Genomic DNA, 15213 nt, shown 5'->3' with positions numbered 1-15213 from the left:
TCTCTATCTTAGTTCCTATTGGTCGTAGGTTCTTTTTTAAATATTATGATTTTTTCACCATCTTTTTAGTGCGCCTACTTAGAAGCGCATATCATAACAAATATCAAAGTTATTATAAATGTTTATAAGCTTAAAAGTCAGACCTTTTTCAAACGGTTTTTTAATAAGAATAAGATAAAACCTTTAAATTTTTGTAATATATCATAAAGCATAAGCATCAAAGAATCCATTGATAAATGCACTACACTACAACTTTTATTTGAACAATTTTTCTCTAAATTGTATGGGAAACATTTTATAGGAAAACTTTTTTCACTATTTATGATTGTTTAAAAAAAAACAAAGCAAAACCAGCTGTATGTTATAAAGAATTTGTTATCAGCTATCCCTCATATACCTTTTAGAACCTTCAAAAACCTGTGAGACTGTGTAGATTTTTACGTGAAATCGATTTTTTTCACAGATAGATGAGGTATAATGGCAACAGTACACTGAATAGTGTATTGGCAAGTTCATGCTGGATATTGTAACATGTCTTCTTCTTCTTCTTTTTATGTAGACATGACTGTCTGTTTTTCTATGTGCCTCCAGTAAATTGTCGTTTCATCGTTTTCGTGGTGTTCCTACTGATCGTCTTCCTATTGGGGAACCGTCTCTTGCCGTCTTTACTACTCTATTTGTAGTCATTCGGCTTATATCATCGTTCCATTCTACTCTTCTATTTCTTACCCAGTTCTTGATGTTCTCCACCTTGCATTTATGTCGTATATCTGTACATCTAGCTCTGTCCCATAGTGTCTTACTATAAATTTTTTAAAGTGTTCTCATCTCTGCTGTTTCTAACATCCTTTTTGTCCTCTCTGTGTCAGGTCTTGTTTCTGACGCGTAAGTCATTATTGGTCTGATGACTGTTTTGTACATTCTGCCTTTCGTTTCTTTCCCGATATTTTTATTTCTCCATATTGTTTCATTTAGGCAGCCTTCGGCTCTGTTTGCTTTATTCACTTGATCTTCCACTTCGGTTTCGAGCTTTCCGTAGCTAGATAATGTGATGCCTAGATATTTAAACTCCTTCACTTGTTCTATTATCTGACCTTCCAGCTCCAATTTACATCTTACATCTAAATTTGCTGTTGTAACCATGCATTTTGTCTTTTTTGAGGAAATTAACATGTTAAATTTTCTGGCGGTTATATTAAATTGTTGCAGCAGGCATTGTAAATGATCATCACTTTGAGAGAGTAGTATTGCCTCGTCTGCATAGTAGATTATTTTAAGTTGTTTTTCTTCCATTTGGTATCCTTCTTTAGTTCTTACTTTTTTTATTATTTCGTCCATAATCAGGTTGAACAGTAGAGTACTCAGGGAATTTCCCTGTCTTATCCCATTGCCAGCTTCACTAATGTCGGTTGGTTCTTCTTCTACTTTTACTTTTATTGTGTTGTTTTGGTAGATATTTTCGATCGTTTTGATTATTCCTAGAGGTATCTCTCTTGCATACAGTATGTGGATACATTGTAGCGGATACGTTGTAATATACGTTGTGGATACGTCGTAACATGTAAAAACATATATTTTCTGGTATTTAAGTCAAGTTGGAGATTCCATATTGTCTAAAATAATGAAGAATTTGAAAAGTTCGTTTCTTAATTACCAATTCGAAATTCCATCATACTTGAGAGCATTGCGCATACTTAATTCGTATAGTTCTTAGCTTGTATATATATCTTCAAAGCTACAAAACTCTATTTTCGTCTGATATCATCTCACCCTAACCATTATGGACCATTTCAGTTTATTTTGTACCCTGTAATAAAAAAACGGTGTAAAATATTTTTAAATATAAATTAGTTTCTTTCATTAGAGTAACACTATGAATAAAAAGCAAGTGCAGTAACCTTACACGTCAGATGATAACTATTTCTTATTAACAATAAACTAACAAAAGAAACAAGACTAATGACCATCCATTTCGTTTAACTGTAAATCAGACAGTCAAAAGGATTCTGTTTATCAATTATGAAGGTGAGAATTACGGATTTTTTAATACAGCATAAATAAAGTATTATATCTTCTTTGCTTTTAATTTGGAACAACGAAATTATTCTATATCGAATATAATGATTCTTAAGTAATCTTGTGGTTGTGAATATGAGGGTAAGAACAGTTTACTACCAAAAAGGTTTAGGAATGCAAACGTGTGTATCATCTTTTCTCGGATTAAAGTTAAGATAAAGGTTTATTGTAATTTGTCATTTTATTGATTACTGCAAGTATTTATTTAGCAGAGGGATACTGTTAAAGCATATACTGAAATTTATCATTTATATTGAATAGTTCCTCAGAAATTAATGATTTTTTTTGGATCAATATTTAGTTTGTTGTAATTATTAGGAAAAAAAAATTAGTCCAGCAATAACACCAAAATAATATTAAAGAATGTTTAGATGTAAGTAATGTATTTTGTATGGTCAATACACTGTACAATACAAGATGCCGTGTCCGTATTCAGACGTTGGCCGTCCTCATGTTTACAATTTCCTGAAACCGTTGTTTATAGGCTGCTGCGCGAAATAATTCTTCTACTGTGGCACTATCCAATATTACGCAGTCATGAAATCTCTTTCCTTCCTCTTTTCCTTGTATTATAAGGCAAAGTAAATGGTATTTGGGTCCTCTACTTATATGACCGAAGTATTCTATTTTTCTACTCTTTATGATGTTTATGAGCAGACGTTCTGAATTCCGGTTTTAAGTTTCCATGTCTCAGAACTATATAATAGAATAGACTACACATAACATTTCAGGACCTTTTTCAGAATATGCATCGACAGAATTCTGTTACATAAAACTGGTTTCCAGGTCATAAGAGCTGTACGTGATACTTCGATCCTGGTTATTATCTCTTCATCAGAGTCACCATTTACATTTAAGTAGCTGTCAAGGTATTTAAAATGATTTACACGTTCTATCTCCTCTCCATTAAGAAAAAGCAGACCTTCATTTATATTAATCTTTCTAACTGCCATCCACTTTGTCTTTGAAATGTTGTTGCTTCACTGACTTGATTTACTAATCTCTGGGAATCTTCTAATTTTCTGCAAGAACGGCTGCATCGTCAGCGTATCTGATATTGTTGATTACTTCTCCGCCTTACTCCCTCTTATCTGTCATTCAAAGCATCGCTCAACATTTCTTTAAAAAGACTGAGTGGCAAAATACAACTGTCGTACTCCACGTTTGATGGGTAGTTGTTCAGTAATATTTTTATAATAAGTATTTTAACAGTCTTATATCGTAGTGGTCAAGTGCTGTTGCCCGCAGGTACTCGAAAAGTGTATCATGTTATGCTCAGTCGAATGCCTTCTCAAGTAAATGAAACAAACATAAACGCTCTTTCGGAACCCACAACTTTACTGAGAGAACGCGCATAGAAAATAGTGCCTCTTTAGTTAGACCTTTTCTAAATCCAAATTGCTTATTACACATCTGCGTCTATATAACGGGCCACGCAATATAAAGGTAATTGTTAAATATCCTAGGGAATTAGTAAGGCACTTTCTACCAACTTTTTTTAGATCCGATCTTCTTATTTTTAATCACAAATTCTCCAGATATCTTATTTGCATAAACTACGTAATCACTCTGTACAGGGTGATTGATGAGTCTGATAAAGCTCAGTAGATTCTCTATAATGATAGATAAAAAACAAAAAATTTGTAGGCAACTTTTAGTTTCGTATTAAAGAATTAGTTAAAATGTTGCAGGATGTTCGATAACATAGTGACAGACCAAACTTATGTTTTTTTAATGTACCCTGTATTTTATTATATATTCGAAATCTTCGCCTTCCTATCACAACAATATAAAGTTTCAATATGTTATACGGGATATTTACAAAGTTATAACTAATTTTCTTTCTATGAAAATCGTAAGTTCTACTCCCCGTGTGATTAAAAAGAAGCACAATAACAATGATCTATTGCTGCCATATTTTTTATTGATTGTCAAAATTTTCAAAAATTACTGATATTGCTAATTTTCCTAATATCGTTTGATAAGTTTGGTTTGCCACTATGTTATCGAGTACCTTGTAACATTCTAACTAGTTCTGAACTATGAATCTCAAAGTTGCCTACAAATTTGTTTTTAACTTCTACTGCTATCTATTATTATTATTATAGCTAATCTACTGAGCTTTATCATACTAATAGATTGTATAATTTCACCCTGTATATAGATTTTATAATTTCTTTGTCTTAAATATCTTTACGTTAAAATAATGTAAAATCAGAACACAATGTATATTAATGATATACAACAAAATGACAAACCGAGGTCAGTCAGTTTTCAAAATATCGTCACCCTGCGCCTATACACCGGAATTTTTTGCAATTAATTAAATGTAAACTATGCAAAGTCGTCTTAATGTATCTGTATTTTAATCTCTTAATCCTAATAAGGGGTTATTCTTGAATTTTTTGACGTAACTAATATATTAAGGTTGATGGCGAATGCAAAAGGTAGGTATGGTTTGTTATTAATGACTCTTGTTTAAAAACAACACCTTGGAATTATTTTATAGACTGAAATAGAACACATAAAACGTGTAGTATATTTTTTATTATACTATACGTAACAAGTCAAGTGAGATGTTCCAAACCTAACTGATTTAATCTATCATTATATTACAGTTTTCCAGTTTTCTTCTTGGAGAACCTGATTCTTGTAGGGCGTTTCCGATTATTACAGCCCGCATAAGTTTCTAAGTGGCCCTGAACAGATACTTTTGATCTGTTCAGAATGATATTTTACCCGTCAACTTTCGTATGTTTTTCTCTATCTATCCACTCCTTAGCTTTATTTTATTCGTCATCAATTATCACCTTTGACTCGACAATCCTTTGTAGATCCTGGCCTGCTTCAAGATTTTTATATAGATCACGATATCCTGACATGCAGTTCTGCAGCTCACGTTGTAATTTAAAGGCTCGTTCAGAATTGGGGTCATTAATAAGAAAATGATTTTATAATTTACTACAAAGTTGAAGACCTTCTCGAATTAATTTGGCAGTGAAGGGGGTTGGTTTTTCTTCCACATCATTATCATCTTCTAGACCCACAACGGCATCTAAAGTTAGATCTAAAGTTTGATCAATTATATCATGGTCAGTTAGTGCATCATTCACAAGCAATTCATCTATATCATCGTGGCTGAAGGTATTAAAACCATCTCCGTCAATTTCATGTGCGAAATTAATTACTTCATCTGATAGTGTCGATGTTTGAATAGTTGCATTGCTTGTTACACATACTGGCCAAACCTTTTTCCAACAGGCATTTAAAGTTCTTGGTCTTCTTTAAGCGTAAGCAGATGCAACATGAATCAAACAATAAAAAATAGAAAATTGCTTTCACACGTCTTTTACAAGTAAGGGCTCATTTTCTCGTTTATAAGAATCGTTTCTCGATAGATTTGTAAGTTGCCTTTATGTAACATTTTTTAAACGTTGCAATTATGCCTTGACTTAATGGTTGAATAAGGCTTGATGTATTGGGCGGAAAAAATACTATTTGAATATTTGGATGTTCTAAGTGTGGATGACCTGCTGCATTGTCAATAATTAATAAAACTTTAAAATCCAGAGATTTTTCCTTTATATAGGCTTCTACTTCTGGCACGAAGCAGTTATTATTGAACCATTCTGTAAAAATACCTATTGTCGCCCAGGCTTTTTTGTTGGCCATCCAATGCACTGGCAGTTGTTTTAAATATTTGCCTTTTAAAGCACGCGGTCTAAGAGATTTATTTATTAAGAGCGGTTTCAACATCCGATCTTCTGATGTATTGCTACAAAGTAATAATGTTACTCGATCTTTACTTGCTTTATGTCCACTTGCAGTGTTTTCATCCTTTGCGATGTAAGTACGGTTAGGCATTTTTTCCAATACAGTCCCGTTTCATTAATACTTGATCGGCACAATAGTCCCCATCTTCAATAATTTTCGATAGCTCATTTGGAAATATTTTTGCTGCTGCTTCATCTGCTGTAGCACTCTCTCCTGTAATCTTGATATTATGAAGTGCATTTCTTTTTATAAACCCGGTTAGTTATCCTTTGCTATCTGAAAATTCATTATCAGCTTGGGAAGTGGAAGTGGGAGTTGGTGGCTCTGACTGTTTCATTAACTCATAAACCTGAAGAGCATTTTCCTGGATTAAATAACCACTTACAGGAATTCTTCTTTGAATTAGTTCCTCAATCCAAATTGCGATGGCTCTTTCTGTTGTTTCGATTAATACATCCCTTGAGTGAGATGAAAATTTGGCGCTTAATTTTTTACCAGAAATTATAGATTTTCTTCTTAATTGCTCTTACAGTTGATTCGCCCAAATTAAAATGTTTTCCAATTACCGTAGATCCTTCTCCTTTGCCTAAGTGATCTAAAATTGCAATTTTCGTTTTCAACGAAATTGATTGTCTGATGTTTTTTTCTCTATTGGGCCAAATAATATCAAAAAAAATAAATAAAAAAAATTAGATTGCGATATTGAGATGGCAAAAACCTCTTCTAATGAAAAATAAAACTTTAAGACACTCACTTAAAACGTTTCAATCCGAAAATCTTACTGCTTAATATATATACTGCAAAATTTTAAACAACTTATTATAAAACGAAGCACCGCTAAGAGAAAAATTACCCACTTTAAAACAATAACAGGTTATACCTTTCAATGCGAAATTCGCAATGAGTTAATAGGGGCATTATGTAACAAGGGAATCCCCGAAATGCAAAGGCTCCCTTTACTGACATCTGGATGTAAATAGTTATTATTTAATTATAATAGTTAATAATAGAAATTTTTGGATGAAATACCAACCGCACAACTTTAAAATCGCATAAAAATAATCCGCATAAAAAGAAACCTTACTGTATATATATACATATATATATATATATATATATATATATATATATATATATATATATATATATATATATATATATATATATATATATATATATATATGATGATATCCTGGACTAAAAGTATATTCTAAAACCCTCGAAAAGAACCTCTTTTCACCTACCGTTGAGATATCGCTATAAATAATAATTCCAAAGGTGCAACTGATATCGATTAGATATTATTACAAATAATCCATCAATGATAAAAAGAACGGATTAAATTATCTTGTCATCTATATTTGCAAAAATAAATAATAATGTGAAAAACATAAACAATGTGTCATCAATAGACGTAATGGTATACGTTGGTAAAAACTATATAAAATAATTGGTTCTGTCTAAAATTAGTATAAATAAATGGAATCAAAGTAAATAACTAAAAACAACTGATATAGTTGATGGATTTGAATGATAATGATGAAAGAAAATGATTTATTAACAAAACAGTGAAAATTATGGTTTTCTACGCATTTACAAAATGTATTGATCAATCACGATAGCTGTTCAATCACGATAGGTATTTAATGTAAACGCACCTTTCACAAGGGAAATATTTTAACATAATGCTAATATTTGTGGGAGAATTGTTTGTAGATTTACGATGAACAAAATATCTACCGAGCTTAGTTTGTTACGGCTAGTTTTCAGCTAATTTAAAAAGATAAAAAGCTGAAAAGGCGCGGTTCTTATTATTTGTATGTCATATCACCATGTTTATATTATTTGCTTTATTTATAAAATATTATATATAGCTGAAATACATGAAAAACTATGCACTATCTGTATTTTATCTTATCAATGGAATCGGCGAAATATATCAATTCATAACGAAGTGTTTCACATGCTGTACAGTAAAATTGTGTTGGGAATTCAGTAAGACGTTAACCGCTTGTATTTATTGCATATTTATCTATTAATTTTGTTTCAGAAATATATGGAACTATGGAAACTCTTCCAAGTGACTCCAGACAGCCACCAGATGGACACGAGTTTCCTGAACATGAAGAAAGTCAGTTTAAGAAGGTCTCTATTAACGTCAATCTAATAAATGATAAGTTTTTATCAGCTGGGAGGGAAGATTCTCCCAAAGTGAACAACCGATACTTCATTCAATCTACTTCAAGTACTGATCTTCGACCAAAAATGTACGAATCTACTGAAGACCTTAAGTATGGTGATTTTCTTCCCGAGCCCACACCACTGTATACAAGATCTCAGAGTTTAACAGACGTTTCCTCTCTATCGAAAAAGAATACAAAATGGAACCAAATGTACGAGCAGAGGAGGAAAGGCCTTTCCAAACTAAAAGGTCTTGTAATACCAGAAGCAGCAGAAAGTGATCTATCTCCAAGTGTGAATTTACCAGAAATTAAAAGTCAGACTCCAACAATGTATATTCCAGTGCCAAAACTAGACAACTTTAGTAGTTCCGAAACAATTTCTACCAGCGATGCGGATCTTCTGCGTACTTCAATTGTAATTCCATCCTGGTCTCCAAGTACACCTAGTAACCTTCCTAAATATTCACCAGCGTTTAAGAGAAAAAGTCTGCAAGTGTATCCTACAAGTAAAAGTGAAAGTGACTACTCGAATACCCTTGATTTTCCTATGAAATATTGTGATAAAGTTAGCCCCAAGGGAAATAAAGTAAGCGACGATGATTTAAATCCTCCTAAGTCACTGGAGAGTATTTCCTCTCCAACTCGTTCCGACTGCAGTTTCGATTATATAAGCTCTTCTAAAAAATATAGTAAGAATAACGGTGACAGTTTTCAAAAACAAAGCGGAAGAATGGAAGATGAAAGTGACAACGATTCAGCAGTAAGCTCCAGCCAATCTAGTTACAATTCAAGATATTCTCCTCCATCATCTCCAACTAGGTCTTGTGAGCTGAACCACTATTCTAAAAAATTGGAAGAAGATGACCGAAGTGCTCAGAATAGATTGTTAAAACCTTCTAGTGTCGAAGCCATCAACAGAAAAAACATTCTTGCATCTGCCAAGTGCAGAAGTGGAAAAGACTTAAAAATTGGTTCTCCCGTGATACGAAGAAAACAGGAGGAGGTCCAACAAGAAAGTGAAATTCATCGTCTCAACACTGATGAAAAAGAATTTACCTTGCCAGGACCTGTAGTGCTGCAAAAACCACCAATTGCCGGTACTACTATTGATAGTATTCGTGCACCAAAAGATATATCTCAAGAATTTGTAAAAATTAGTGAACAGAAAACAACGAACGACTCTGTGAGACTACAGAAAGAACAATTAGATAAACGTGAGTATAAATAAATATTTTTTATATTAATTTTAAATTTTAAATTTCAAAATTTTAGTTTTTAATTTGACTACTTGATTATAAAACAGTTTTTAGGGTACAGGTTTGTTGTTGAATTGTATGTATTTGTCAATTATTTTCACACTTTCATTGGTTTGTAATTACGACTGTAACTACTTACATATAGTTAGTTACATAATTTTTACTATATTTCTTCTGTTATATTTTATAACTAACAATATCCTTTAAAATCGTTTTTTTTTTTAATTTTTATTTGCCTTCTTTAATATCAAAGGTAGCCATACTATCTTGAAAGCATTTTTTTATTGTTTTTATGTATATATTTATTATATATATATATATATATATATATATATATATATATATATATATATATATATATATATATATATTACTTTATTGACTGGGTGATTGATAGTTCATTAGTTTTACTGGTATTACTATTAACTTCTTTTTTCTGTGAAAATTATCATACATATTGATGTGTTATTTAATTAATTAATGGAGGTTGCAATGACTTCTGCAAATTCATCTCTATTTTGAGCTTTTCTTATTAAGATTTAGAGGTTTTGGATTTTGGAGGTAGTCTTGTCCATTATCTGTATCACTATACAGTATCTCGATAAAATAATAACTGTGCTATTTTCACTTCCCTAAAAAAATTTATTAGTTAAATTCTTCCATAAAAATTGTTGAATTTCACTATTTTTTCGTGAGAAATATTTAAATTTTATTGATTAATTTATATTATGTATATATATATATATATATATATATATATATATATATAATAATTATTATTAATTCTTCTTAAAACGTGCAAAAAGATTCGTTTTAAAAATTTTAAAACCATTTATTCAAAGAGAGTAAAAACTCAATTTCAATTTTAATTTAAATAAACACATTGAAGTATTAATTTATAATTAATATTATGTATGTATATAAATAATGTACATTATTTATTAAAATTTAAATATCTATTACGAAATAATAGTAAAATTCAATAACTTTTGGAAAAAATTTATTTATTTATTTTTCCGCGATTTTGCGATTTTTCCGGGAGGTGAAAGTAGAGAAATTCCACGAGCTACCCTAGTATATAAAAAAAGGAATGTTCTGCGTGCCATAGAAGGAGAGATTGCAATTTTCCAGCGCGCTTCAATTTGACGTTCCATTATAAAAAAAAACGGATCACGGAAAGTTCTTTCCACCACATTAACGTAGCGGTATTACCGATATGCATCATTACAAGAAAGCCAAAACTATTTGAAAACTAAGAGAAGCAGTAGCAGGGAAAGGGTATCATAGATGCTTTCGACCAGGCGATAAATGATTTTTGGTGCTTCATGTATAAGAATGACTTACAAGTTATGGGTATGAGACATTTTTGTTTAAAGCATTTATTAAGATATTTATTTCTAGAATAATTTCCTTTGTCTACTGCACATTTTACCAATATAAGTCTTGTAAAAATTAAAATAATAATATAATTAAAATCTCTATATCTATTTAAAAAAATAATTTTATCGGAGTGCATCTTGTTATCTTAATCCATTATAAATCAGACAATATTGATCCTATTGAATATAATACCAAAAAATAATGAACATTCTATATCATTTTAATATTGTAGATAATTTTTATTGTGTTGTATCTGTTAGAAAGACTGACCACTAATATAAATGAAATTATAAAATTATTAGTGACGATAGCTTCAGCTGCAACACCTCATATAGGTATACTACAATCACCCTTGAACACTTCCAGCGGCATTTAACAGTGTCATTTACTGTTGTGAGAATTCAGCCCTGACACTCGGACACGTTTTACAACTTAAGAACTTTCTTGTGAGATTTCAGATCAGATCGCATTTGAACTTTGGTGAATGATGATGGTCTCATTTCCAGCCAACGGACCAAATATTTGCGATTAGTTTTGGAGTTAAATAAAGTGCTTGAGATCGCATCTTACAGTGAATGTTGATGGTTCTCGTTTTTCGGCCAAAGATCGCCTTTAACCTTGTGTGTGAACGTCTTGTTTGCGGCTAAAGGGTCAACCATTCGCGTTACTGAAGTTTTATAAAGCACTTAAGTGATAAAAAGCTTCTTGGCAAAGACCGGTTCTAGTAAATTGATACAATAATAAATTCATTTTTATAAAAATTAACGGATTTCCATTCAATCCGAGTGGCCATTTTGGGATACATTATTACCAGCACCTAATTCAACATAGATTGCTTACATTATACTCGCTTTACTAGCAATGACAAGGCTGAAATCACGGATCCAAGATTGAATTCGACCAGCCAAAAGGAAGAGACCAAGATACATCTACCTCTCAAATCAATGAGAAAATAGCAGCGATCTCTCCCCAACTATATATCGACTACAATACAATAACTCAGTAGTCTGCATATAGTCATTCTTTGTAGAAGATGACCATCTCTCTAGTTCCATCCCTCCTTGTGGAGTATTAGGTATTTATGCACAGTACTGTGCAAACTTGTCAATTTTTGTTTGCATATGATTTCGGTATTCAGTTAGCAGATACATGTCATCCGCAAATTCAAGATTTTCTAATTGTTTGAATCAGTTATATCTGATGTCTGTTCGATCGTCAGTTACTTTTCTCATTATCAAATCTATCATAATAAGAAATAGGGTAGGGGATAGTACACAACCCTGTTTAACTCGACTTTCTCGACGACTATTTCTTCTGTTACTTCACCTGGGTGTTCAAGTTTGGCTTTGTATCCTTTATAAAATAGTTTAATAAAGTTTATGGTTTTTAGTAGTATCCCATAGAGTCTAAAAATTTTCCACATCTGTACAATATCTATACGGTCGAAGGCCTTTTTAAAGGCGATAAAACTCACATCTATATCCTTATTCCATTTTTTTATTCCAAGATAATTCTAAGTGTACAAATATGGCCAATGAAGGAGCGTTTGCATGCTTGATTATTTCTTAGTTTCTTATCTAGTTCCGGCTTCAATTTTTCCAATATAATTTTGGTTAACACTTATCAATCCCTCCTTATACTCCTTTGGTAATTCTTCGCCAGTCCATATCTTGTTCAAAAGTTTATATGGCGTTTCTATTGATTGCTCAGTATCTATTTTTTTAGGTCAATGGGTATATTGTCAATTACTGCGGTTTTGCCATTTTTTAGTGTGTTTCCAATAAAACTGGTATACACATTTGGAAATGGATGTCGTAAAAAAAATATGGAAGGTGAACACAATGACTCAAAAGGCTGCAGTAAAAGAAAAAAAGACATCGTACATATAATGTACAGTACCGTAGGTCACGTACCCAAAAATTTATTAATTGAAATTTTATGGGAATTTATTAATAGGAGGAAATATTAATATATTATTAATATATATATATATATATATATATATATATATATATATATATATATATATATATATATATATATTTGTATTTTTTTATTGAATATATTAAAACATCTCGACATCGTATCTCTATTATTTGTTGCTAGTGCTATATAGCACTTCCCGCGTGTGCTTCTAATCATATTTGAGTTCAACAAAAATTTGCTAAGTTCTTGAAAAAGACGCATTAATAAAAAACGTTAGACTAAGACCTACTTTTTGTCACAAAACTGCTTCGCATTCGCTAAAATCGTTTAACAAAGACTTTTGGAATTTATTCAGTGAAAGCTAATTGTAGGTGTATTGTGCAGTCAACGTTTAAAATACAATTGTTACACTACATGCATATTAAAGAGAAAATTCTTAAGATAAACTGAATGAATATACATTTAAACTACATCATTATTCATAATTATTAACAAATTAGCGAATTGTCCTAATAGGTGTGTCCTATAAATAAAATAAAAAAAATAGTCTACTTAAATTTTAAAATTTGTCATTCTTCATGCTTCTTATATAAACGCTTCTAAAACTGTTTTGTCAACGGTACTACTATTTCAAACCTATCAGATCAAATCGAATATTTTATCATTGATTAAACATTGGCAATAACTCAAGAATTATAATGCAAGTCAAATCCAAGATTTAACAATTTTAAAAACAAATTTAAAACAAAAATTAAATATTAAACAACAATTAAAAATTTTCGATGCAATTTGAATTTCTGTATTGCAAGCATAGAAGAATTGAATATCACATTCTTTCTTCTTCTCTCGCCTTCTCCTTATGCCCTATAAAGGCCGTAAATAGATATTATTTTATACATTCCTTCCATTTTTTCCCATTGCTTCCATTTGATAAATGGTCCATTTCTTCTATAGATTTCTCTGGATTCCATTCGCCCATCCAGTGCTCCTCAGTAGTGAAATCAGCCAATCTTGTAGCAGTTTTAGTAGGTGGATGTCTGGATTTCAGTCTTAACTCTCTTTGGTCTAGCTCTTAATAATAAGCTTTTAATAATAATAGACAATGGAAATTTGATTTTAAGAAAAGTCATAAAAGGCCCTTTTTTAAGATTGTATTTTTCACCATCTTTTTAGTGAGCCTACTTAAAAACGCATGACATAAAAGATATCAAAGTTATTATAAATGTTTATAGGCTTAATAAAAGAATCTCAAAGAATCGATTGCGACCTTTCTTCTCAGTACCTCTAGAGTCACTGGGCAAGTACAGTTGTTTAAATAATCGCTCTCTGGGATAAATAAATTGAATAACTTACAAACAAACTATTTGGTCGATCTAGCAGAGATTTAGCAAGAGTCAACTGTTTATGCATTTTAATTTGTGATATTGTCACAACCATTGGAGTTCCGCTTGAGGAATTTGCGAGAATGTCGGGAGATTAAGAGAAATGGAGGACATGATACCTACAACAGTTTTACGACTAAGAAAAAGATGAAGAAATGAATTTGTTGATCCTACTGTAATTAATTTATTACGAGTAATGTTAATTTGGTAAAATAAAGTATTAGAAGCATTAGTAACTGCGCCTAATCTGATATGAAATTGTAGTAAAGTTAACGAATGCTGGAGAAAATCACAACACAAATAGACTTCTTATATAACACAATATAAATATTTTTCTTTTAAAATCACGTAATGTCATAGGAATGTCGGCTGTATATGCCGATTAATTTTAGATAAGTGCATTTCGCAGGCGAGTTTCTGAAAACAGAAACTGCAAACTTTAAATTGTTATTTCTTTGGTGTCTAAATTTACGTAAACATTTTACGTGCAGCAAAATATCACGGTGCCAGATATGTGGGTCACTGTACAAAAATAAATTCTGTGCATTTTGCACCTAGAAGGCGAAAAGAATTCATTTTATGGAATAAGTAATGTACTAGGAGATGTACAATAAGTTAACTTCCAGGAAAAAATTACTAGGATAAGTACGATTCAACGGATGCAGGACGAAACAAAATATATAGAATAAAAGTTTTTTAAAAATAGAAAGGAAGTGTAAAAACTTCTTTGTTTCTAGTAGGGTATATTGAAATGTAAAAAATGGTTTTTATGTCAGTTGGTGCACCAATACTTGTTATTGTTTGGGATCGTGTTCTCTAAGATCGATTTTTAGTATTGATGCTATGAGAAGGGATTTTTAATAAGAAAGCTTTTTTCTAATTATAAGATTTTATAACAGTATACAGGGTGTGGCGGGACAACTTTTGATTAACTGCTATAGCGGATACTCTCTTTTTCTCTCTTGTCGTTTCCCCATTACTTACGTGATTTCTTCCAATATTCCTAACAATTTTTCTCCATTCTCCATCTTCAGCTGATCTGAGGGTTTCGCAGAATGAGTTTACAGCTGAATTCTTAATTTGGTCGGACCATCTAGTTGGTGATCATCCTCTTGATCTTCTCCCCGGAAAGTTTCCAAAAAAAATTAATCTCTCCAAACTATCGTCACCTCTGCGAACCACGTGATCGAAAAATTGCAGAATACGTTGCAGACATATTGTGGACAGCCTTTTTTT

At 31.4% G+C, this 15213-nt stretch overlaps 1 protein-coding gene and 1 long non-coding RNA gene across 3 annotated transcripts in view; one reads left to right on the top strand and one right to left on the bottom strand.

Moving 5' to 3' along the window:
- The window catches only part of bbg (PDZ domain-containing protein big bang), a 107482-nt gene that overhangs the window by 80146 nt on the left and 12123 nt on the right, over positions 1–15213 (top strand). For both annotated transcript variants that reach the window (XM_072545798.1, XM_072545799.1), the window contains one exon: positions 7901–9247. In XM_072545798.1, the coding sequence (XP_072401899.1) occupies positions 7901–9247 (1347 nt within the window). The remainder of the gene's footprint in view (positions 1–7900; positions 9248–15213) is intronic.
- LOC140451876 (uncharacterized) overlaps positions 1754–15213 on the bottom strand; it is a 35485-nt gene continuing 22025 nt past the window's right edge. Inside the window, exon 4 of the long non-coding RNA XR_011952102.1 lies at positions 1754–1807. This is a non-coding gene — a long non-coding RNA (uncharacterized lncRNA). The remainder of the gene's footprint in view (positions 1808–15213) is intronic.

Source organism: Diabrotica undecimpunctata, chromosome 10 (genome assembly GCF_040954645.1).
Source record: "Diabrotica undecimpunctata isolate CICGRU chromosome 10, icDiaUnde3, whole genome shotgun sequence".
NCBI lineage: Eukaryota > Metazoa > Arthropoda > Insecta > Coleoptera > Chrysomelidae > Diabrotica > Diabrotica undecimpunctata.
Note: the sequence above shows the minus strand (reverse complement) of the source record. Positions and strands in the feature narration are given on the sequence as shown.